At 43.7% G+C, this 26,626-nt stretch overlaps 1 protein-coding gene across 3 annotated transcripts; it reads left to right on the top strand.

The window, feature by feature from the left end:
• The first annotated feature begins 363 nt into the window (after nucleotides 1-363).
• On the top strand, nucleotides 364-26,289 carry TRMT12 (tRNA methyltransferase 12 homolog). 3 transcript variants are annotated; one of them, XM_069986382.1, is made up of 7 exons: nucleotides 364-686; nucleotides 2,592-2,751; nucleotides 5,587-5,785; nucleotides 5,885-6,011; nucleotides 6,101-6,210; nucleotides 13,635-13,792; nucleotides 25,797-26,289. In XM_069986382.1, exons 1-7 carry the CDS (start codon nucleotides 613-615, stop codon nucleotides 26,175-26,177), a joined length of 1,209 nt encoding a protein of 402 aa, XP_069842483.1. In that variant the 5' UTR covers nucleotides 364-612; the 3' UTR covers nucleotides 26,178-26,289. The 3 variants fall into 3 exon arrangements, with proteins under 3 accessions (XP_069842483.1, XP_069842484.1, XP_069842481.1); XM_069986383.1 differs by having other exon boundaries at nucleotides 5,861-6,011; nucleotides 13,674-13,792; XM_069986380.1 differs by having other exon boundaries at nucleotides 5,861-6,011.
• The last annotated feature ends 337 nt before the right edge of the window (nucleotides 26,290-26,626 follow it).

The following is a 26,626-nucleotide window of genomic DNA, read 5'->3' as shown; positions in this document are numbered from 1 at the left end:
GAGCCCCCAATCGTCCTGTGTAAAAGCCCCACTGAGCAAAATAAAACTTCACGTAGAAAAAAAAACAGGAGAAACTCCCTTTTCTGTGCAAAAAACATCCCCTCCCTATCTGAGGCTCCCTCGTGTAAATAACCTATTTCCGGGGTAAATAACATCGCCCCCATTCTTTTCTCCCTCTCCTACCAACAGTATCTCCCTCACACTCCCCTCAGCAAACTGAAATGCCTGTATAGCAGTGCCTCCCTCCTCGCCAGTCAGTGCTGCAGAGCCTTCCCTCCCGCCTCCAAGTCACGTGACCTGCCGGCGTCTGAATGGCCAATCTTTGCCTCTTCCGGATACGTCACCGTTCTCTGCAGACACTGTATTCCGGTGTGAACTTATCTTGCACAAGCGCAGAAATGGCGCTGTTTAGTCTAGTAATGCGGTGACCTTAGGGTCCTATTCCTAGGAGAAGCAGTGCTATGGTCCTTGATTTCCAGTATAGGGACTTGCATGTTTCTTACCAGTCTGGGATTCATTCAGTAGAATCATAAAATAGTCGGGACAGTACGAAGCAGCATCTGCGCCCGCATGTGGCTCTTTTACATTGAAGCTGGTGACTGAAGGCTGCTCATGGAGTCAGGCGACCCTCCTGTTCCTGGGATTCCTGCCCTTTTAACAGAACTAGTTTTTTCACAAAAATACAGGTACAATACAGGAATTAAACCACAGAACCTGTGCCATGCAGTATTTTACAGTGTTTTATAAAACCAATGTAGTATAGGATGTCAGTATAAAATTGGGTGTTTAGATTCAAATGCAGATCGCAACAATGGCTGGGATTTATACATGTGAAATCATAGAATCCCGGGAAAACCCTGTCGGTTCAAACAATGGAGCGTGTGGCTCCGGCTGCACACTCCATTGTGGGCAGTGGGGAATTCTGATGCGAATTTAGCGGCGGTAAAGATCATCCGGCCGATCCTGCAAAGTGACAGCGGTCTCATACAATGTGTAAACAAGCCTAAGGCAGAAAGTCTGGTACTGGCCCATTCATTTGATCCATAGTGATGTAAACTATGCTGTAAAAAAACAAAATAACAGACAGGTCCTACTACGGACCGCAGTTGTGGTAGGATTACCATCCTCAAATGAATGAGTCTGCATTGCAGACAACTATGGGTGCACATCCGCAGTGCTGTTTGTAGTTACGGTTTCGCACCTATGGACAAAACTGTAGAACGTGTGAATGTAGCATAAGGATTAACTCAAAAATGTTGTGGCTAGATGTTAGCTCAGAGTCAATGGCGGGAAATCATATGCAATAACCACAGGATGTTTTCTGCGATGTGCTCAGTGCATTTGCAATTGTTTTTAAATTGCAGCAGGCCCTGCAGACTGTGCTTTTCCCCCTTAGGGTAGCTTCACACACGACGGATTGCAGCGGAAATCTCGCTGTAAATATTGCAGCAAGATCCGTTAAGATCCAAGGTCCTGGTAGTTCCTACGTGAATACATACTTACAGCGGATCTTTCAGACCACTGCGAGTATGTAAATCACCCGCAAACCTGCACGCTACCAGTGCATACATCACCCATCCTCAATCCGGCTTCCTGCTCTCCTGCCCAGCGGCCACCTTAACCCACACGCTGCTGGCACATACTTCACCTGTCCTTATTTCGGCTTCCTGCTCTCCTGCCCAGCCAATCAGTGGGTTTCCCAGCTGTAGCCACTGATTGGCTGAGCAGGAAGCCGGATTAAGGACAGGTGATGTATGTGCCAGCAGCGTGTGTTAAGGGGGGCGGTGATTTACATACTTGCAGCGGTCTGAAAGATCTGCTGCAAGTATGGATTTGCATAGGAACTGCCAGGACCTTGGATCGTAACGGATCTCGCAGCAAGATTTTCGCTGTAATCTGTCTTGTGTGAAGCTGCCCTTGGCCTTCTAAATGCATAGTGGTGTTTTTCCCTCCTGGAATTGCATAACTTACGTACTGAAAAAATGCCTATAGTAATTTACATTCAATTGAGAAAATGGCAAAAAAGTTGTTTTTATTTCAGGCCAAAAAAAACCCGCTGTGCAAAAATTGTCTGAGGGTAGCAGCACTGTGCTTTGAGCACAGGTAAAGGGAAACTGACAGTAGGTTAGAAGTAGCTAACCTGCTCATATATCCCTATAGCGCATGGGGCGCAGAGGCTGAAGATAATTTTCTTATCTAGATCCTCAGCGCAGTTTTCATGATGTTTCATGCAGTGTATTGTGTATGATGCAGTTTGGTGAAATGGGGGTCGAACTACCACCTGGCCGACCTGCCCTTTCTAATGCATATTGAGGTAGTGCTCTGCAATGATTTTACTGCAGCACTCATCACTGCAGAGCGCTGGATGAATATTCATTAGGAAGGGACAGCCATAGCTTATCATTGCACTGAGGCTGATAGTCCAGCTCAAACCTCATTTACGTCTGAAATAAACTACAAATTGTAATTAATTGACGCCAAGGATAAAGGTTAAAAAAATTACTACCTCCATCCTCAGATGAATGAATGCCATTCATAGCTTTAGTTTCTTGAGTGTGAATTTTATTTTTCTCTACTTGTTTTTATTACAGAGAATACTTGGAGAAGACAGGTGTTCTAGATGGTCGTTATAGTGTACAAAAGCTTGGTGATGGTATGGTAGCACTTCCAATTCTGGAAGAAAAATGTGATGTATCACTTCTGTCGGAAAAAATAGCCCCTGGAAGCTCTTGCAGGAAAACTTTGATTACTGTAAGTATTAACTTGTTTATTCGCACAGGTTTAGGAAAGGTTGACACCACCTTTTTGTGTACAGTTGATGCATACTACTTCACATACTATAAACAGTCCAGTATTTGTGGGAGGAATTCAGAGCTGAGAGAGAAGTCTGGCACAAAGTAACAGAGAACTAACACACGCACAAATTAACCTTTTCCTACCCTAATCGTCACCCCTGTTGCTGTATCTAATCATTACCCCTTTCCTCTGTTCCTGTCCCTAATAGTATTTCCTGTCTTCTGTTGCTATACCTTATAATCTCCCCTAATTCCCACTACTGTATCTATAGTCACCCGTTACTGTACCTTGTAGAAGTCCTTGTCCCCTGTTGCTGTACTGGATCTTTGCTCCTGTTAGTGTACCTAAAGGCGCTACTGTTACTAAACATGATCATCACTCTTGTTACTGTTGCTGCTAAACTTCTAAGCCCTATTACATCCTAAAAAGTTAAAGGACATTTACCAAATAGTGCAAACATTGAGTACACATATTGTAAATATAAATTATTATCCCATTTGTCTTACTCTACTATCAGAGAACTTCGTTACAAATTTTGCAAAAAGTTTGGTCTGGGAACAAACAGAATTTTTGAAAAGTTCTTACTAACCTGGTCCAAAACGGCGACATCACACTTTCTCCTTCAATATATATATTGAAGCAAGTCAGCTCCTGTAAGGTAAACTGCACACATACATTTACACAAGCTGGAGACAGGTATTTATCTTTTTATTGTTTTTTTTGGCACTACTTATTTTTGGTAGTTACAATGTATTGCAACTGTCAGTATATACAGCATTGTAACTGGGACATATACATGGCAGACCTGGGGCCTTCACAAGGTCTGCAGCTGCTGCTGGACACGCATAGCTACAGGACAAGAGCAATTTCACAGCCACACAGCCTACGCCACTACTTTCCTCTATCTTTCCCTGATGCCTAATTAATAGAGATGAGCGAACCTTGAGCATGCTCGAGTCCATCCGAACCCGAACTTTCGGCATTTGATTAGCGGTGGCTGCTGAAGTTGGATAAAGCCCTAAGGCTATGTTGAAAACATGGATATAGTCATTGGCTGTATCCATGTTTTTCAGACAACCCTAGAGCTTTATCCAAGTTCAGCAGCCACCGCTAATCAAATGCTGAACAATCGGGTTCGGATGGACTCGAACCTGAACCCGGTTCGCTCATCTCTACTAATTAACTTTCTCTCTTCCGGCCTCTCCCTTACTCTCTCTGCCTCTTACTGCCTCTACCTATCTTTCTATATCTGCTGCATTTTTCTGTCGTCAAGGGGTTGTATTAGGGGCCTTTTTACACCATGATTTGTAGTTTTAATTGGTACTATTTTGGTTTAGATAGGTCTTTTTTTTTTTTTTTTTTTTTAGAATTTTTTTTTTTTTTTTCGAATTAGCTTGGTGTTTTACTAGTAGACTGTGCCTGAAACAGACTTTTTTGGCAGATTTGCAGCAGCAGGCATGGAGGCCTAATAAGGCCTCTGATTGTCGTAGTAACTGATTTGCACCTTGCCATCACATTGTAAGGGTGCCAGTCAGACACATGACAAGTGTGGCACCTGTCATTTACCCATTTAAATGGTGCAATTCTTATTGATCTCAACATTTTATGTATGTTTGGAGCCCTTTCACAACTGTTAACATATGTAGCCAATTTTTAATCTTTTTCAATGTATATGTATAGAAAACTTCTTGTATGACAATTCTTTATAAAATCTTAAAGCGGTTGACCACTTTGTAGTAAAATTTACAGTGTACAAAAAGTGTACAGTATTAGTAACTCACAGCCCTTATTGACAGACACTTCCTGTGTGCCTCATATAGTTTAAACCAGACTCCCCTCCTCCAGGCTGTGCTGCCCTGCTCTGTGGTGACTCTGTCCATAAGATGACCAACATGGAGGCACATGTGACCATGGCCCGCCCCACTCACATGCTTCTCCATGTCAGCCATCTTATGAACAGCCTCACCACAGAGCAGTAAGTAATGTGAATACACTTACTAATACTACACCCAAAACAATTTAAATATAAAGTGGCCAACCCCTTTAAGATCCCCAACCGTTTATACCAAGGGTGGGGAACCTTTTCCATGTCAAGGGCCAGTCAGCATTAATAAAATCATTCCAGGGCCGCATACCTGTGTGTGGCAGTTAGTAGTGTGGGTTTGCAGAACCTGGAGCAAGGCAAAGTATTGTTCCCCTAATGCCCCTGCTTTTGTAGTTAACCTCCCCAGTGATGCCCCTTGTAGTCTAGTTAACCCCCCCAGTGATGCCCCTTGTAGCCTAGTTAACCCCCCAGTCATGTCCCTGGTAGCCTAGTTAACCCCCCAATGCCTGTTCCAAATAAAAAAAAATAAACATCCCACTCCCCTTTCCTCCGCTTCCACGCTGCCCAGGTCCTCTTCTTTCCCCTCTAACCTGTGCCCGTCTACTCCTGCAGGCGTCGAGCGATGAAATGACGTCATCATGCACAGCCCGCAGGAGAAGGAAGACGTGCTCTGGTGGGGAAGGGGACAGCACTCACAGCATCCTCCTGTGTCTAGCAGCTGTCACAGACTCAGGAAGATGCTGTGTATGCTGGCTTCTGCCCCACCAGAGCGGCGCTCACATCACAGGGGAGCCGTGGGCCGCACTGGGAAGTCTCAGGGGCCGGATGGCTCCCCACCACTGGTTTATACAGTAGTTATGTCGACTGAACTTGGCGTTTGCGGTAGAGAGAACTTTTGGTTGATAGAAATTTAATACTTGAGTCAGAGTTCTGTAAACTGTTATTGCATATTGTCTATTTTTCAGAATCCTGTACTCTCCAAAAAATGTAGAGTTCAGTCCCCAGCACAAAAATTACGCATGGACCTATGTAACCTGTTGGAGACATATGAAATAAACTGGACACAAAATCTGGAATGTGACCTACCTCGGTCTTGGCAGCGACATGGTGACTTGGTCATTTTCAGTGAAGACTGCTTTTGTAACCCTATATGGAAGAAATTGGGTATATAATACGCTTGTAATATATATGGTAAGGTGGTAGAAATCATAAATCAAGTAATTTCCCTTCTATATGTAGGTGATGAACTTTGGTCCATTGTAGCAAGTTCTCTTGGAGTTAAACGCCTAGCCAAACAGGGTTGCGTATTCAATGATGGAATGAGATCACCTAATGTGACCTTGATACTTGGAGAAAATAGTTGGGTGGAACATGTGGACAATGCCATTCGGTATGTATTGTGGAAAATCACAATTAGTTCTAAAATGTTGTAATGATCAATTTATCTTCTTCTTCTTCTTCTCATCTATATCTCTGCAGGTACACCTTTGATGTGACCAAGTGCATGTTCTCAGCTGGAAACATAGTCGAAAAACAGAGAGTGGCAACATTTAAGTGTTCCAAAGAGATAGTCGTTGACCTATATGCAGGTATATCTTGCTTTTTATTTATGCACAGTAATATTTCAGAATATGGCTCATATTTCTGGAATGTTTTATATACACTCACACATATATACACCCATAGATATGTGATCCTGCCCCCCTCCCTTTGCAGTCATTAAATACGAGGGTAGGGGTCCATTTACACAGATTATCTGCCAAAGATTTGAAGCCAAAACCAAAAAACAGACTATAAACAGAGATCAGGTCATAAAAGAAAGTCTGATAATGTTTCCTGTTTTCAAATCCACTCCTGGCTTTGGCTTCAAATCTTTGGAAGATAATCTGTCAGATAATCTTTCTGTGTAAATGGACCCTAAGCCTCAAGGGTCATCACTTATTTGAATGTGTATATTTTTCATATGTTGCAGTAGGAAGCAATGTATCATGGTCGCTACATTTTGAATGTTTCTGTATACAGTGATGTTTTTTCAAGTTTGTGAGTGGATTAAAGACAGGAGTTCTGTTGTCTCTGGAAGAAAGTGGCCATAATGCTGGATAACTACTTTAATGGCTGTGTGTTGCGTTGTTTTGGGCACACCAAAATTACACTGTTCTATACACTGTCACATCTTTAGTGTTATGCCATAAAACTAATATATATACAAAAATGTGAGTGGTGTACCAACTTTTGTAATATACTGTAAATTGCCATCTGAAAATGATGAAGCCCGGGAACCTCTTGTGTATGGGCACCTTGGGGACATGTCCAAAACAGCTTTTAAATTCTCTGAATCCATCTGCAAGCCCTTATTGGAAACTGTATCCAAGAAATAGATTGTAAGCTCTTAAAGGGGAGCTCCAGGTAGAGGTTAAAAAAATGAAACTTCTGTAGAAGCATATAGCATTACTTACCTATCTATTCCATTTTTGAAACCAAAAATTCATTTGTTTTGGGGGGGGTTTGTTCTGTTTTGTGTTTCTGCACTTCCTGGTTTATCAGTTGTACACAGTACTACAGGTTCCAGAATGCAATGCTTTCCCTCAGCTGTTCATCACAGTCCTGCCACCCTGCCTCCACAACTGCATTGTGGCCCCCCCCCCCCCCAAGCACGCTGTATTCTCTACCTGTAACACCACACAGCACACTATATTCTCTACCTGTAGCACCACACAGCATGATGTATTCTCTACCTGTAACGCTGATATTGGAATAAAGTAAAGAACTTATAGATTTTTTTTTTCTTTTCATTTCCTCGCACACATATTATGATCAAGCATCTGTTATCTTTGAAGTTGAGCCCTGCAATAAGGCTCTGATCCTCTCTGCCGTTTAGCATCGTTTACTTGTGTTAATGCATCATTTTTGTGAATACGCTGCAGTACTGCATTGAACCTTCAACATGTAACATAGTAAATAAGGTTGAAAGAAGACAAGAGTCCATCAGGTTAAACCCAGGGAAACCCTACTGTGTTGATCCAGGGAAGGCAAAAACCCCTATGAGGCAGACGACAATCACCCCACCACAGGGAGGGTCACCCCACCACAGGGAGGAACACAGCCCTAATTTCACTGCACACTTCTGCACAATCAGAGAAATCAGTGCAACACCTGCTTCTGGCTGGTCAGAGATGGTGAATCACTTAGGGGATTGGGGGATCCAGCCAAGCCTCCTGGGACATCACGCCCTGCCCCCTTTCTGCATCATCAGCCTGATCTCAGCAAACACACACAATGTGATACAGAGGCATGGAAGATTTGTCTCCTAAGGGGGGAGAGCAATGGGATCAGGAGACAATGTGGATTTGCACAGAGGCTTCCTGGATTTCTATCAGCTACCAGTGTGGCAGAACCGCACAGATACAGTAACACATTGTATAGACATATATATTTAACTTTTTAAGTACTTTTAATAGAAAACAAGTTTTTCTTATCCGGAGTTCCCTTTTAAACAATCTCACTCCCCAAGGAGCCTCAATCCTCATGTTTGACTTGATGGGTGTATGTGAATCTCTGTAATGTCTGATTTTGTGTATGTATCTACCTTCAGAATTGTTAAGTGCTGCAGAATATGTTGGCGCTATATAATAAAATTATTGTTCAAGCAACTCTGTACCCACAATCGGACCCCCCCCCCCGCCTTTCCCAAACCGCTTGTACCTTCAGATAGCTGCTTTTAATCCAAGATCTGTCCTGGGGTCCGCTCGGCAGGTGATGCAGTTATTGTCCTAAAAAAACAACTTTTAAAGGGGTTATCCAGCGCTACAAAAACATGGCCACTTTCCCCCTTCTGTTGTCTCCAGTTTGGGTGGGGTTTTGAAACTCAGTTCCATTGAAGTAAATGGAGTTTATTTGCAAACCGCACCTGAACTGGAGACAACAGTAGGGGGAAAAGTGGCCATGTTTTTGTAGCGCTGGATAACCCCTTTAAACTTGCAGCACTGTGTCAAATAATGGGAACCAATCACCTGAAAAATCGATATGAGGTCAATAATCTGTGCTAATACACCCTCTAACACACTTTCCACACATATATCTATAGCAGCTGCCCCTGCCCCATACACCCCCAAAATCATACTTTTAACTTGTCCCACACTGTATGCTAATTCTTCTCAAGTAGTCACGGTCAGGCCAAGTAGTCACGGCCCGGGGGCGGGGTTTGGCTGTAATCACGCCTCTATGGGCGTCATACACAGCCCCCGATCACTGCATCATCATCTGGGGGGCGGGGCTGGGACTGTGTAGCTGAGATACAGAGCACAGCCCCTGCCTATCCTCCCTATACTGTGTATGTGTAACCTGTCCTCTCACACAAGCAGCTGCTGCTTTACACAGCGTCCCTGAATGGATGATTCTAACCCAGAAGGGTTAAATGATTTATTCAGGGACGCTCTTATCCCCCCTCCCCCTCCAGCAGTTCCTGTGTGTGGCCCCCTCCTCTCTCTCCACATGTTCTCCATGTGACTCCATCGCCCTGTGACAGCAGCGGCCCCCCTTCTCCCTATCCACATGTTCTCCGGCCCTTCTCTTCTCCCCTCACCTTTCCTCCTCCTGCCTTGTGGCTGCACTCTTTGGGCCCTATTCCACCGGACGATTATCGTTCAGATTATCGTTAAATCGTTTCGAATCTAAACTATAATCGTTCGGTTGAAATGCAGTTAACGATTAACGACCGAACGAGAAATCGTTGATCGCTTTATAAGACCTGAACCTATTTTTATCGTTGTTTGTTCGCAAATCGTTCGCATTGAATAAGACATCGTTCGGTCGTTTGCAATAGATACGAACGCAATAGCGAATAAATAGCGAAGAAAAAACGATCGCAATTACGATCATAAGTAACTATTATTGTTCCATGGAAATGAGTGAACGTTTTCAGGCCTTTCGCAATAGCGGTCGTTTGAGATCGTTAACGATTATGCAAACGATAATGGTCCGGTGGAATAGGGCCCTTTGTCTCCCTCTGTGACAGCATCAGAGACAGAGCTGCACCAGAAGCACACAGGTGAGAAAGGAGGGGGCCACACACAGTAACTGTTGGGTTAAAATGATCCATTCAGGGAGGCTGTGTAAAGCAGCATTTGCCTGTGTGAGAGGACAGGTCACACATACACAGTAGAGGGACGATAAGCAGCGGCTGTGCTCTGTATCACAGCTACACAGTCAGTCCCAGGCCTGCCCCCGGTGATGATGCAGTGAATGTCGCGCGTAGAGGCGTGATTACAGCCAAACCCAGCCCCCGAGCCATGACTACTTAAAAGGAATTAGCATACAGTGCGGGACAAGTTCAAAGTATGATTTCGGGGTGTATGGGGCAGCTGCTATAGATATATGTGTGGAAAGTGTGTTAGGGAGTGTATTAGCACAGATTATTGGCCTCATATCGATTTTTCAGGTGATTGGTTCCCTTTAACCCCTTAGCGACCCATGACGTATCTGATACGTCATGGCGCCGCGGGGGATGTTCAAAGCGGGGTCCCGCCGGGACCCCGCTCTGAACGGCGCTGATCCCGGCTGACACGTGCAGCCGGGCAGTGCCTCTGTTAGCCGGCGCGGGTCCCGTTGCCGCGCCGGCTAATTAAGCACTTTATTAAGTGCTTTATGCACACTATCCCTGGTGTCTAGTGGGTCGGATCTCCCCCCCGCGATGCGATCGCGGGGGGGAGATCCGTTCTTCTGCCCGTGCCGGGCCTCAGCGTCGGGATGACGCTAATCCCGGCTCGGCAATAGATTGCTATGGCCTGCAGCAGGCCATAGCAATCTATGACCGATCTGATGGATCTTTGCTGTGTATATACACAGCATTGATCTCTATGAGAGATCAGTGCTACGTATATACAAGCCCCCCAGGGGGGCTTCTAGTCCATTAAAAAAAAAAGAGTAAAAAAGTGTTTTTATTAATAAAAAATCCCCTCCCCTAATAAAAGTCCAAATCACCCCCCTTTTCCCATTTTATAAATATAAATTAATAAATAAATAAACATATTTAGTATCGCCGCGCGCGTAATCGCCTGAACTATTAATTAATCACATTCCTGATCTCGCACGGTAAACGGCGTCAGCGCAAAAAAATTCCAAAGTGCAAAATTGCGCATTTTTGGTCGCATCAAATCCAGAAAAAATGTAATGAAAAACGATCAAAAAGTCGTATATGCGCAATCAAGGTACCGATAGAAAGAACGCATCATGGCGCAAAAACTGACACCTCACACAGCCCCATAGACCAAAGGATAAAAGCGCTATAAGCCTGGGAATGGAGCGATTTTAAGGAACGTATATTTGTTAACAATGGTTTGAATTTTTTACAGGCCATCAGATACAATATAAGTTATAAATGTTATATATCATAGTAATCGTAACGACTTGAGGAACATGCATAACAAGTCAGTTTTACCATAGGACGGACGGCGTAAATGCAAAACTCCCCGAAATCAAAACAAATTCGTTTTTTTTTTCAATTTGACAGCGCAAATGATTTTTTTCCGGTTTCGCAGAATATGTTATGGAAAAATAATGCCGGTCATTGCAAAGTACAATTGGTTTCGCAAAAAATAAGCGCTCATATACGTCTCTAGGTGAAAAAATGCAAGCGCTATGGACTTTTAAACTTAAAATGGAATAAGCAAAAGCGCAAAAACGAAAATAGGCTTTGACCTTAAGGGGTTAAGCTTCATTCACTTCAATGGAACTGAGCAGCAAAACCCCGCCCAAGCTGTAGATAAGAGTGGGGCTGTCTCTGGAAGAAAGTGGCCATGTTTTTGTAGCGCTGGATAACCCCTTTAGGGTGCCTGTGCAGTGTTTAGGTCAAGAATAGGAAAAATCCTGCTCAGGGGTGTTCCTAGTGATGAGGAGAGGCGTTGCAATCCCAGGGCATACACACTCTAGACCATGCCAATTTGACACAGGACTTCCAGTTTAGAAGTTGTTTTTAGGACAGTAACTGCATCATCTGCCGAACGAACCCCAAGAAAGATCTTGTAATAAAAGCAGCTATCCGAAGGTACAAGCGGTTTGGGGGGGATCAGATTGTGGGTTCAGAGTCTCTTCAGGGGAATGGTGCTTCTAGTTTTACATTAAATTCATCCTTTAACTGCTGAAGAACATTATGGTGGAAGGGTCATGTCTGGTGACTGTATCGGAATGTGCGGAGAGGAGAGTTTTATGGTTGCCTGCAACCGAAGTGCATCGCTACAATCCTATAATCCTTTTTTAGCAAATCCTATGTGGGTTTTTTTTCTCCCTGTTTAGCTAGAGAGTTTTCTGAAAAGGTATCCTGGCCAGGCCTGATGCCAACAAAAGCAGAAATATCTAAGGGTCCTTGCACAATCTTACCTGTCGAACTCAGACATTCACCCAGCGATCCGGCAGTGTTTTTCTTTGGTGCTTTTCTTTGAACTGATCCCATTTATTTACTGGGAACGTTTAACGCATCTGGCGTGTTAATAATGCCACCGGTTCACCAGACACACTGTACGCCAGAGCACTGCTTGCAGCGTTCTGCCATCCGGCCTTGAAGTTTAATGTAAAAAAAAGGATAGGACAACTGATGCATTTTTGCAATCAGTTGTCACAAAAGAAGGTTGCTGGACCGCCAGATATATGTACACCCAGCCTAACAGTAGAAGTGCTGACCCTTTCGTACATGTGGAAAGTACAACTAATAGCTCTCTCTCCATTCTTACCTCCTGCTGTCTTCCCCTCTTCTTCTCAACTCAACTTGACTTAGCTACTACTTGTCCTAGCTAGGTTTAGGCCCCGTTCCCACTGAGCAAAGGTAGCGGAATTCCGCGACGGAATTGTCCGCCGCGGAATGCCGTTAGCCTCCCGCTCATAATGGGAGTCTATGGGAGGCGCACGCTCCTGCTCTGTGCGCCTCCCATAAACTCCCATTATGAGCGGGAGGCTAACGGCATTCCGCGGCGGACAATTCCGTCGCGGAATTCCGCTACCTTTGCTCAGTGGGAACGGGGCCCAAGTCTGGAGCCTATTAGCATAGTTCTGTCATTGTTACATAGTTAATATGGTTGAAAAAAAGACTCATGTCTATCAAGTTCAACCAAAGAGGGGATAAAAGCAGGGAAAGGGGATATACAAAGAGGGGATGGATACAGGGAAGGGGGGCGGATAATGGTAGGTTCTATACATATGCATTTATGTTTTTTTGTTCTAAGAACCTGTCTAAGGGTATAAACCCACACACCGTATAAGCAGCGTATTTACTGCTGCGATACGCAGCAAACACTCAGCAAAAACGCAGCAGATTATATCTAAATAACTGAACACAGCATCAAATCTGTACTAACAAATCTGCTACGTATTTGTTGCGTATCTGCTGTGTATACGGTGCGTGGGTTTGTACCCTAAGCCTGTTTTATAGACCTCTACTGTTTTTGCTGTGACCAGGACAGATTCACTGTTCTTATGGTATAGAAGGCTTGTCGCCTCTGGAGATTGAACCTTTTTTTTCTTCATTCGGAGGCAGTGCCCCCTTGTCCTTTGAGGTGAAAATCTTTTCCCCATATTTCTTGTAGGGCACATTTATATATTTAAATAAATAAATTAATAAATCATATCTCACTTTATACGTGTCTTCTTGAGACTAAACAAATTGAATCCTTTTAATCTATTCTCATAACTAAGATGCTCCATTTTCCTTATTAGTTTAGTTGGCCGTCTTTGTACCCTCTCCAGCTCTAGAACATCCTTTTTATGAATCTGGTTCCAAAACTGGACAGCATACTCCAGATGAGGCCGCACCAAATTTATTAGCACAGTTGTGCTGATTGGTTCCCTTTAATGGATCCCTGGCTTTTATCTGTTTTGGTTTTTTTTGTTAATCCCAATTGCCTTTGTAAAGTTGACTAAAGCTTCTCATTTGACATATTTTTGGCTGTTCATGCTTATTTAGAATATGTTTTGACAAAACACCCAGACCTTCACTATTGTTTAACTGTAGGCTATTGTATTGTAGGAATCGGATACTTCACTTTGCCCTTCCTGGTCCATGCAGGTGCAGCATTTGTTCATGCATGTGAATGGAATCCTCATGCTGTAGCAGCTTTGCAAAGAAACTTGGAACTCAATAAGGTTTCTCACAAATGCCAAATACATGAAGGTGACAACAGACAGGTAACAAGCAATTTTTAAAGTGGTGTGTAAATAAGCCCAAAATTACATAGGGATTCCCATCAAGTAGGGCTGGGCGATTAATCAAATTAATTCGATTAATTTGCCCAGAATTTGAGAATTGATTTGATTTTTTTTTGGAAAATTGAAAATCGATTTTCTAAAAAAAAAATCATTATATGCAGGCGCGCGGGCTGCTCTCCTCCTCCAGCTACTGAAATAGCCTGAGGAGCAAGAGCACCCAGCAGCCTATGCAGAGCGCCCAGCAACATCCTATGTCACCCCCGCTGACCCGCCCCCATAGCCTGACGTATACGCGCGCTCCCTCCCGTCCGCACATGGAGGTCCCCGGAGGAGGCTGCAGATACTGAAGCATCGGGTGATAGTGTCGCTGCGGTTACTGGAGCTGTACAGCAGCAACACTATCACCCGATGCTTCAGTATCTGCAGCCTCCTCCGGGGACCTCCATGTGCGGCCGGAAGGTGATATTAATCCCGCTATGGAAGCGGGTCCGCTGCGGGGAATATGTGCGGGCGGGAGGAGAGCGCAAGTGCCGGTGGCGTGCGCCCGCGCAAAGCGGGTACACCAGGTATGTTCCCTCCTGCCCCAGTCAGCCCCATGCTCCTGCCGATCTGCCCCGTGCTCCCCCCGATCTGCCCCATGCATGCTCCCCCTCCCCCCCAGTGTGCCCCATGCATGCTCCCCCCAGTGTGCCCCATGCATGCTCCCCCCAGTGTGCCCCATGCATGCTCCCTCTCCCCCCAGTCTGCCCCATGCTCCCCCCAGTCACCAAGGTTTCATGGGGCCCCATGTTCTTAGCTATGTCCCTGACCCTCATCTGTTCCTGTACTATTACATTCCTCATCTTTACCTGTACTACTACTACACCCCTCATCTTTACCTGTACTACTACTACTACTACACCCCTCATCTTTACCTTTACTACTACTGCACCCCTCATCTTTACCTGTATTACTACTACTACACCCCTCATCTTTACCTGTACTACTACAACACCCCTCATCTTTACCTGTACTACTACAACACCCCTCATCTTTACCTGTATTACTACTACTGCACCCATCATCTGTTCCTCTACTACTACTACACTCCTCATCTATACCTGTACTACTACACCCCTTATCCACTATACCTCCACTACTACTCCCTACCTAGATGGAGGAACAAAAAACATCTCTGGGGGCACAGAGTACATAGGGCACATATTTGGGAAACTACTATATGGGGCACAGAGGGGGGTTGTCTACTACATAGGGGCACAGGAGGAGTACTGTTACAGTGGAAAGCAATATAGTTGTCTCAAACATCATTAAAATAGTATCTGACACTTCAGGGAGAATAATGTTCTGTTTAGCAAAAAGAAAAAAAATCGAGATTTAAATCGAGAATTGTCCAAAATTTAAAAAAAAATTGAGATTTTATTTTTTTGCCAAATCGCCCAGCCCTACCATCAAGATTAGCAAACATAGTAAAATGTAACTTTCCTTGATGCCATAAAGTTAATATAAAAGCCTTTTTAACATATGTAGTATCACTGTATGTTGAATTGAAATATTATGTAATTAATTCCTCAAAGTAGATGTCATTAACTAAATTTTAAATGCTAGAATTAGATTTTTTGGGTCATATCGCATCTCTGATTAAAAAAAAAGTCCTATCTATATCGAAATGGTAAAGATAAAATCTACATAGTCTTGTGCAAAAGAAAAAAGAGCCCCCAAACAGCTGTAGATATAATAATGAATAAATTATGGTGATCAGAGATTATTTAAAGGCATATAATTTTTTTTTTTGTAAAAAGTTTATTTTTTTTTAGTTGTTATTATACAAATTGGGTATCATACTAAGGGCTCGTTCCCACTGAGCAAAAGCAGCTGAATTTCTGCGCTGAATCAGCGCTGAAATTTCAGCCGTTAAAATAGGTGAAGAGCTAATTTCCATTGTGTTGAATGGAAATTCTGCTCTGCAGTTCACACAGTGGAATTTCCGCACTGAACTAATCCGCTTTCCGCCAGAAGAATGAACATGTTCATTCTTCCGCTAGCGGAAGCCTATACAAATCAATGGGGCTCTGATTTTCTGTTTCAGCGCGGAATACAAGCGTAATACAAGCGGAAATTACTCGCTGAATCAGCGCGGAAATGGGGAAAAGGGGGGGAGGAGGATTCTAGTATATGTTCTGGTATAGTCTAGTTTACTCACCAAATACTCGCTGAATTTCAGCGCTGAATGCATGCGGATTCAGCGCGGATTCCTCGAGTATTCCGCGCTGAATTTGTCAAGAGCTGATTACGAGCTGAACACTTTCCTAGCAGAATACGCAGGGATTCTGCTTGCATTCTGCTTATATTCTGCTCGGAATTCAGCGTCAGTTGATTTCAGGCGGAAATATTTCCTTGCGTAATCCGCTCCTTTTGCTCTGTGTGAACGTAGCCTAATCGTCCTGACTTGAGAAATACTCATAACAAGTGAGTTTTTTTTTCTTCTTTGCAGTGTACTTTATAGTAAAATATTGGGTGTTAATACAAAGTACAGTTTCGTACAGCAAAAGCAAGCCCTTTATGGCTGTAAAAAAAGGAAAAATTAAATAGTTAAGGCTATAGGGGGGGGGGGGGGGGGACAAAAAAGGCAAAAATGAAAATTTTTCCAGTCCTGAAGAGGTTAAAATGGTTTAAATTACTTTTTCTTACCCCCCTATAACATTTTAATTTTTCCATCCAAGGAGCTATACAACTGCTCAGTTTTTGAATGTGATTTAAAATTTTTATTGGTACAATTTGGTTTATTCATTGATATTGTTTTTATATGCAATACCAAATACTCATTCACAAAAAATCAATGCACCCAGAATTGCTATAAAACTTTTACATATATGCTGGAGACACACTTGCCCCACAAAAGGGCATAAAAGTGGTGACCCCACTGCTTTATAAAAAGGTTTTTAAAAGCTTCTTTTGGGTACCTCTTGGTGAGACATTCTTCACCACTAGAAATTCTTCTATGATGCACTTGAAGACAACTAGACTAATTGACAGACTTTGAGAGGGAGCACATCATTGAAGCAGGATGAAAAATTGCCCTCCATCTAGGCTGCTCCGACCAAACTGTAAGGGTAGCTTCACATGTACCGTATCGCAATGGATTTTCTGCTGCAGATCCGCAGCGGATCCGCAGCAGATTTGACTAAATGAATGAACACAGCATCAAATCCATTGCGATACGGTACGTGTGAAGCTACCCTAAGAAGATGTTGGGAGCAGTGGTTATGTGAAAGCAAATAATAGGTTCTGGGCGACCTAGACATACCCCCAGTAGAGATCATTGACGACAGGGTCAGATAAAAGGGAGTTTGGGATATCAAGCAGTTAAAGGAGAAGTTTGGCCTCCATGTCTTTTTTTTTTTTTTAAAGGCAGGAAGAAAATAACAACTTGGGGTGTAAAATGCCTTCCATTGGGGGTCCAAGGCACAGGGAGAGGTAAGCCATGCTTCATTGTTAGGCTACATTCCCACGTTCCACGTGGAATGCATGTACCGGAGTCCCCCCACGGCCGGACAGCATCTGTAATTAGATGCTGGGGAGACTGTATTCATAAGCGCCGCGCTGTAGTAACCGCACCGCACGGCTGGTTCATTACAGCGCGGTGCTTATGAATACAGTCTCCCCTGCTCCCAGCATCTAATTACAGATGCTGTCCGGCCACAGGGGGACTCCGGTACATGCATTCCACGTCCGTGATCCGTCAGGATCACTGAACGTGAGAATGCAGCCTTACTCTCTCCCCTGCAACCTGTAAGAAGTTAGCTGAGGTCGGGCATCTCCTTTAATTTATCATGGCCTCTCAAATTCCTTCAGACAAGGTATGGGGGGGGGGCATAGTATAGTATATAAGATATATTATGTATTACATATATATTATGTGTTCATCCACGAGGCATGTGCTATCCATACACAGGCATGTGCCACAACCCGTATACACGTCTTATAGATACCATACAACATCTTAAAGGGGTTTTCTTGTTTAATGTAACACTTGCAGGGCGGCAAATGGCAAATATTTTCATTTATCGTTCTCTTGATATGCTGCTCTTTCCCTCCCATCACTGACAGCTCATTGTCTAGGTTACCCACAACCTACCTCTCTGCTCTGAAAGCAGTGATCTATATATATAGCTATAGTATATAGTTATATATCAGTCCAGCCTTAAGAGCAGAGTGGTGGTTGGTAACTATTGCTGGGCTCTCAGCAATAGGAGGGAAAGAGAAGCATATCAGGAGAAGGCTAAATAAATGTATTTGCAAAAATATTTTACTTTGTGAGCCCAATAAGTATAACTATGTTGGTTAAGATTGGAATAGCCCTTTAAGTATGGACATGTGACTCAATGTGCGAGCCTCTGAAATTCTAACCACAATTTAAAATGTAACCCTAAAGGGTTTTCAAGATTTTGGGAAAACTACAACTCAAGCTAAGTATCACATAATCACGCAAAATCTGACCTTAATAATATGTAGATAAAATAATTTAACAGACTTGAGTAATATACATTCCTGGCACAGTTGAAACACCAGCTGTGTCACTCAGACCCTATCTATCTAAGCGCAATACATGAGAGAAAAGAGCGCTGCACCTCACACCTATGGCTGACACTAGTGCCTCTCGGCCGCATAAAAAACATCAGAATTTTGTGTATGAATTGATCAAGCCACACTGCCCCATGTACCGCGTGCAGGTATCTGATACACATGGGTCCCTACACTAAGTTCACACTGTGCCGGTCAGTGACCACCACCCCCGCAGGCGTGCACAGTCAGGGAAGGGGGGGCCATGGAACAGCCCTGCGACCCCCCATATCACAGGACCAGACCCAAAAATGCCACACCAGAACCCGGCCAGCACCGCCGGCAGAGAAGGTCGCCCACAAACAGCACGAGTCTGGATAAGGTATTGCGCTCACCATAGCTACTGCAGATAGAATGGGACAAACAGGAGGGATTAAAAGCGCTCTTTTTCTTCCCTGAACCGTATTTTGTTTCTCTCTTTTCTCAGTGTTTTTGCACTCCTCCTGGAAGACCCACATGACCGCAATTAGCAGGAGACACCTGAGTGCATGTGCTTTTTTCCCTCCTGTTTGTCCCATTCTATCTGCAGTAGCAATGGTGAGCGTAATACCTTATCCAGACTTGTGCTGTTTGGGGGCAGCTTCCTCCGCCGGCGGTGCTGGCTGGGAGTTTTTCTGGGGGGGCATTTTTGGGTGTGGTCCTGTGGCATGGGGGTTGCAGGGCCGTTTCATGGCCCCCCTTCCCTGCTCATGCACGCCTGCGGGGGTGGTGGTCACTGACCGACACAGTGTGGACTTAGTGTGTATCAGATACCTGCACGCGGTACATGGGGCAGTGTGGCTTGATCAATTCGTACACAAAATTCTTATGTTTTTTATGCAGCCGAGAGGCACTAGTGTCAGCCATAGGTGTGAGGTGCAGCGCTCTTTTTCTTCCCTGAACCCTATTTATCTAAGTATACACCAATTGATGAGGGGATAATTGTCACATATACATGATGTATTGTGGCTGGACTGCTCAGCCACATCTCAATTGTTAACCCCCCCCCCCCCAAAAAAAAGAGATTACTGAAAATTATTGCATAATTCACATAAATGGACACAGGCAAATGTAAAGCAATACAGTGGTGCCTTGGATTACGAGCATAATTTGCTCCGGGACTGTGCTTGTAATTCAAATTCACTCTTAAACCAAAGCAAATTTTCCCATAAGAAATCATTAAAATGCAGACAAATGGTTCCACACTCCAAAAATTATTCTTTGCAATTCTGAATAACACGTAAAACAAATGAAACAAACATTTAGAAAACTGGATATGTTATATTACATCATAGAAATCAACATGCGGAGTATAATGTATAGCAAGTGCATAAGAATGAAAAAAATGTGTAGGTTTGAGTGCAGGCACATTATAGCAGCGGTGTGTATAGCTGAGTGTAAGTGCAGGTACATAATAGCAGGAATACAGAGGATGGGAAACACAAGGAATGACAGAGACTGCCCACATATGCACTGCTCACTCCTTCCTGCAAAGTATAGCAGCACTCTCTGTCCAGGGAGAGAGGGGTTACAGCTATGAAGAGATTACCTCCACAGCCCTGTCCCCTGTTGTAATCCCCAGCCTGAAGTGGATCTGCTATGATTTGGAAGGTGAGGAAGACTTCCTGGGTCAGAGTACAGGGCTGTAGACCCCGATATGCAGACCATGCCCCTCCTCGACTTTCCATCTCATCCAGTACAGGGAGCTCTTAAACTAAAGCAATGCTCCTAAACTAAGTTACAATTTTGAAAAACTGAGCTCTTCTTGCAAAATGCACTCAATCCAAGTTACTCCTAAACTAAGGTGCCACTGTACCTATAGAACATAAATAAGGGATTAGTCAGTCTCTGTGTCTCACACCAGGTGGGAGGCAATGTAAGGGGAATAATTCATAAAAGACTCAAAGGGGTTGTCCTGGCTTAGTAAAGCATGGCTACTTTCTTCCAGAAGCAGCACCTCTCCTATCCTCAGTTTGGGTGTGGATTTGGAGCTCATTGTAAAACTATATACAACCTGGGGACAGGAGCTGTTTTTTGTTTTTCTTTTTCTTTTTGTTTTAAGAAAGTAGATGTGTTTTTTCTTAGCCTGGAAAATCGTTTTACAATAAGTTGAAGTACAATCAATAGAATAAATGCAATAAGAATGCCATAAATATTGAATAGTATCCATAAAAAGTATCTAGAAAAGTGTGAGAATATGACTCATTGGGGTAGCAGATGTCCTCCACGTGCTCTTCTCTAGTTATAGCATCCTATCAGTTCGGAAGCTTTCTTGCCTTCTCAAATGACTCATTACTGAGACACAGCTTGCATTCTAACATTCTAAAGCAGGACTATCCACAGCAATGATGAAGAGAGACAAAGATATCAATTACTATGAATATAATTAAAATATTTGTTTAGTGAAATTTTAGAAAAGGGGGGGGGGGGCAGTCAGGAATGTTGAGTAAGGGAAAAGGAGAGAGAACCTAACATTTGAACAATAAAACCTTGGTTGGTGATAGTGGTACTATTTGAATAATAAATACATGTAGTGTCATATTTATCACTGAAAAGATTTTTGCTGTATAATATTTTGATTTAGGAAAATTCGTAATGTACAGTATACAATAGTTCATAATACAGTGAAACCTCTATGAGCCGACCACCCAATTTTGCACAAAACTCTGTCTTTTAGGGCCCTATTACACCAACAGATTATTTGACAGATTCTTTTGAGCCAAAGCCAAGAATGGATTGTAAACAGAGAACAGGTAATAAAGGAAAGACTGAGATTTCTCCTCTTTGCAAATTCATTCCTGGCTTTGGTTTAAATTAATCTGTCAGATAATCTGTCAGTGTAATAGGGCCCTTATGGGGGTGGTCTTATCAAACAACAAAGTATAGAAAATGCTGAATTAAGTGTCTAATTGAAGCAGAAACATGTACAGCATACATATATAATAGCGCACACAATTATGTCTTTTATCATCTGTTTAATGAGACACCAACATACGAGACGTATTGCCAAGCCCTGAAACTATTCTTGGAACTGAATACAGTATAACATAAGTACCGTATCAGCTGTATACATCATTCTATTATATCAGTAACAAAGTGGTGGCCCCAGCACTCCATAATTAAAAATTTCTAAAACTTCATTTCATATAAAAAGCTCATGTCTAGGTAAGCTACAAAAACCTACGTGTTTCGCGCGCATGCACGCTTACTCATGGTCACACAATGATTAAGGGCCCATGCGCGCAAAACGAGTAGGTTTTTGTACTTAGCAGGGGGAAATTTGGTGTCATGGAGGGAGATTTATCAAAGGGTGTAAAATTTAGAATGGTGCAAACTGGTCTCAGCAACCAATTACAGCTCAGCTTCCAGCTCTGGTGAAAGGAAAGAGGAGCTGTGATTGGTTGCTGTGGCTAGTTTGCACCAGTCTAAATTTACCAGTTGTGCCATTGACAGCAGGCTACCGTTGCCTTTATTTGCAGTGGTGTCATAAAGAACAACCCTAGGGGGGCATGGACTATAACAGGGGTGGGGAACCTTTTCCATGTCGAGGGCCGGTCGGGCATTGATAAAATCATTCGAGGGCCGCATGCCGTGTGCGGCAGTTAGTAGCGTGGGTTTGCAGCACCCGGGGCAAGGCAAAGTATTGTTCCCCTAGTGCCCCTGCTATTGTAGTTAACCCCCAGTGATGCCCCTGCTGTTGTAGTTAACCCCCCCAGTGATGCCCCTTGTAGTCTAGTTAACCCCCAAGTCATGTCCCTGGTAGCCTAGTTAACCCCCATCAGTCATGTCCCTGGTAGCCTAGTTAACCCCCATCAGTCATGTCCCAGGTGGCCTAGTTAACCCCCATCAGGCATGTCCCTGGTGGCCTAGTTAACCCCCATCAGGCATGTCCCTGGTGGCCTAGTTAACCCCCATCAGGCATGTCCCTGGTGGCCTAGTTAACCCCCATCAGGCATGTCCCTGGTGGCCTATTTAACCCTCCATCAGGCATATCCCTGGTGGCCTAGTTAACCCCCCCCAGTGATGCCTCTGGTAGGCCTAGTTAACCCCCATCAGGCATGTCCCTGGTGGCCTAGTTAACCCCCATCAGGCATGTCCCTGGTGGCCTAGTTAACCCCCATCAGGCATGTACCTGGTGGCCTAGTTAACCCCCATCAGGCATGTCCCTGGTGGCTTAGTTAACCCCCATCAGTCTTGTCCCTGGTGACCTAGTTAACTCCCAAATAAAAAAAATAAACATCCCACTCACCTTTCCTCCGTTCCCACGCTGCCCATGTCCTCTTCTGTCCCAGGTCCTCTGTGCCGGTCTTCTCCTGCAGGCGGCGCGCGATGAAATGACATCATCGCGCGCGGCCCGCAGGAGACTGAAGACACGCGCCGCTCTGCTGGGGAAGAAGCCGGCATAGACAGCATCCTCCTGTGTCCGGCAGCTGTCACAGACACCGGAGGATGCTGTGTATGCCGGCTCCTTCCTCCCCCAGAGCGGCGCGCATCACAGGGGAGCTGCGGGTCTCAGGGGCCGGATGCGGCCCGCGGGCCGGAGGTTCCCCACCCCTGGACTATAACCTTATTATCTTTTTTTTTTTTTTTTTTTTTTAAAGGCTTTATTTACACTCACCGGCCACTTTATTAGGTACACCTGTCCAACTGCACGTTACCACTTAATTTCTAATCAGCCAATCACATGGCGGCAACTCAGTACATTTAGGCATGTAGACATGGTCAAGACAATCTCCTGCAGTTCAAACCGAGCATCAGTATGGGGAAGAAAGGTGATTTGAGTGCCTTTGAACGTGGCATGGTTGTTGGTGCCAGAAAGGCTGGTCTGAGTATTTCAGAAACTGCTGATCTACTGGGATTTTCACGCACAACCATCTCTAGGGTTTACAGAGAATGGTCCGAAAAAGAAAAAACATCCAGTGAGCGGCAGTTCTGTGGGCGGAAATGCCTTGTTGATGCCAGAGGTCAGAGGAGAATGGGCAGACTGGTTCGAGCTGATAGAAAGGCAACAGTGACTCAAATAGCCAACCGTTACAACCAAGGTAGGCAGAAGAGCATCTCTGAACGCACAGTACGTCCATCTTTGAGGCAGATGGGCTACAGCAGCAGAAGACCACACCGGGTGCCACTCCTTTCAGCTAAGAACAGGAAACTGAGGCTACAATTTGCACAAGCTCATCGAAATTGGACAGTAGAAGATTGGAAAAACGTTGCCTGGTCTGATGAGTCTCGATTTCTGCTGCAACATTCGGATGGTAGGGTCAGAATTTGGCGTCAACAACATGAACGCATGGATCCATCCTGCCTTGTATCAACGGTTCAGGCTGGTGGTGGTGGTGTCATGGTGTGAAGAATATTTTCTTGGCACTCTTTGGGCCCCTTGGTACCAATTGAGCATCGTTGCAACGCCACAGCCTACCTGAGTATTGTTGCTGACCATGTCCATCCCTTTATGACCACAATGTACCCAACATCTGATGGCTACTTTCAGCAGGATAATGCGCCATGTCATAAAGCTAGAATCATCTCAGACTGGTTTCTTGAACATGACAATGAGTTCACTGTACTCAAATGGCCTCCACAGTCACCAGATCTCAATCCAGTAGAGCATCTTTGGGATGTGGTGGAACGGGAGATTCGCATCATGGATGTGCAGCCGACAAATCTGCGGCAACTGTGTGATGCCATCATGTCAATATGGACCAAAATCTCTGAGGAATGCTTCCATCACCTTGTTGAATCTATGCCACGAAGAATGGAGGCAGTTCTGAAGGCAAAAGGGGATCCAACCAGTTACTAGCATGGTGTACCTAATAAAGTGGCCGGTGAGTGTATATTTTTAACACAAGCAATAAAATTAACAAACTACTACAAACAGAAAAGCAATCACATAGAAACACCAGCATAAAGAACTCACGAGATACTGTATAACTCAAATGGAATGGTGAAATGAAACATTTGACTTGCGAGTCAGTCAAAATAAATGGAGCCCACTTGAGGTACCAGAGGCTAGATGAGTCTGGATAGTAGAGGTATATCTGATCAGTCAGCTATATTTCTTGAGTATAAACAATATCATTATTCATATCATAAGTGATGAAACCAGATTCTGTTTCTGATGTGATAACATTTGGTTTGCATATGAAAGCTTTGTGGTGAGTGCTTCAATGCAGCCTTTGCTGTGGAGCAACACAGTGCTTCAACTGCTGGTGTGACAACCTTGGGAGCAATTGCATATGACAGTTGGTCTCCCCTAGCTGTGATATCAAGAACACTTATGGCTCAACAGGATATGTGCACTATATCCAGCGGCCACATGTATTGCCTCTTCTGGCAAGGCTTCCAGCTGATGTTTTCAGTATGAGAATGTTGGTACTCAAACTGCAGGGGCTACCCAGAAATGTTTCTGCCTGATTGTATGACTTCCTTGGCCTGCCCAGTAACCAGATTTATCGCCAGTCAAGCATTTATGGGACACCAGCTTCCGCATTCTACCTCTGTGCAGGATCTACTGGCCCAGCTGCAACTGTATCTGTGGGCAGGTGTGCTGCAGGATGCTATAAGGAACCTGTGTGCCTCCATGTCCAACCATATCTTTTATCCAGGCTAGAGGTGGCCCAATAAGCTTCTATGAGTTGTAGAGTATTCTTCAATAAACCTATCCTTTTTGTTCTAATATTGTAATCACTTACAATTATAATGATAATTATCATCATTACATTCATACCTATAAAGTTTAATTCAATTCCAACCTTGTTGCCTTTTATGTGAATGTGTAGGTTTTTTTGAGTGCATTATTAAAATTTTTAGTATAGTAGATTTTATATCTTTTTTTATTTTTAAATTTTTTTATTACTTTTTAAATATATATGTATTTTTAATATATTACAGTTAACTGTCAGATCAAAGATCTACTAGTAGTGCCTGTCTACATAGTGTGTGTATATAGTGTCCACAGAGACATTTGAAAGGCCTCTGGTTGCCATCGAGTGTCTTCTTGTGATTATAAATCTTTAACGGAGTCATGACATCCAGTAACGTCATGGGGCATTAAGGGGTTGCATGAATTTTTTTATCTGACAGTTAACAACATGTGACAGCTAACAACAGGATAGGGTTAACTAGTTCATTGCGGGGGTCTGGCTAGTGGGGCCAGCTGTGATCATAAAAACGAGGACCTCAGTCTCGTGGGTTAAACATGTATGTCATACTCTATTCATTCACTAATGGAGCTGCCAAAAGCAGCCAAACAGCTGTACTCCAGGAGATTGGGGTAGGGGGGATCTCCAATCCTGTGGATAGAGATGAGAGGTTTGTTTTTATTTTTTTATTTTTTTCAGACATACCATGAGGTTGAATCAATATGTATTTTCTGTTTCTCTAGCTGCTGTTGCATGATGTAGCAGATCGTGTGAATTTGGGTCTAATTCCCACATCTGAATCAGGCTACCATATAGCATGTAAAGTTTTGAAAAAAAACACTGGTGGTATTCTACATATTCACCATAACGTGGACTGTTTCCAAACTGTTTCCAGCAAACATGATCAGGATGACAAAAAGTCTGCGGCTCATGTTCCTGGAAATTTACAAAGTTTAATCTGGAGAAAGTGGGCAGAGTCTGCCGAAGCTAAAATCCAAACATTCTTACAAGAAGTTCATGGCACTCCATGGCGCACAAGTATTTTGCATATTGCAAAGGTGAAATCCTATGCACCCCATGTGGACCATGTTGTCTTGGACCTTGATTGTCGACCATTACTATAAATGCTATTATGTTTTCTTATTTTCTTATGTATCTTATTTTCTTTTCTGCTCCAGGATTATATTTGATGTTATCAGAGATGTATAATAACTTTTATTTGGATATTTTATAACTATTAGGCATTAATAAATAAATAAATAAAAATAGTAGAATTTGCTACAGCTGGCTTCTGAATTATTTTAACTGTAAAAGTAATATATTCACACATCTGGGGTCAGAGGAGAGATTACTGTTAAGACCTACAAATTATTCATATCCAGTTGTAACAGAATAGTGTCTACTTTTCAAAAGGGTAAATTCATTAAAGCAACTCTGTACCCAGGATCTGCTGACGCCCTCCCCCCCCCCCCCCCCCCCCAAACCGCTTGTACCGTCGGATAGCTGCTTTTTATTCAAGATCTCTCCTGGGCTCCGTTTGGCAGGTGATGCAGTTATTGTCCTAAAAACAACT

This window comes from Dendropsophus ebraccatus, chromosome 10 (genome assembly GCF_027789765.1).
Source record: "Dendropsophus ebraccatus isolate aDenEbr1 chromosome 10, aDenEbr1.pat, whole genome shotgun sequence".
Taxonomy (NCBI): Eukaryota; Metazoa; Chordata; class Amphibia; order Anura; family Hylidae; genus Dendropsophus; species Dendropsophus ebraccatus.
Note: the sequence above shows the minus strand (reverse complement) of the source record. Positions and strands in the feature narration are given on the sequence as shown.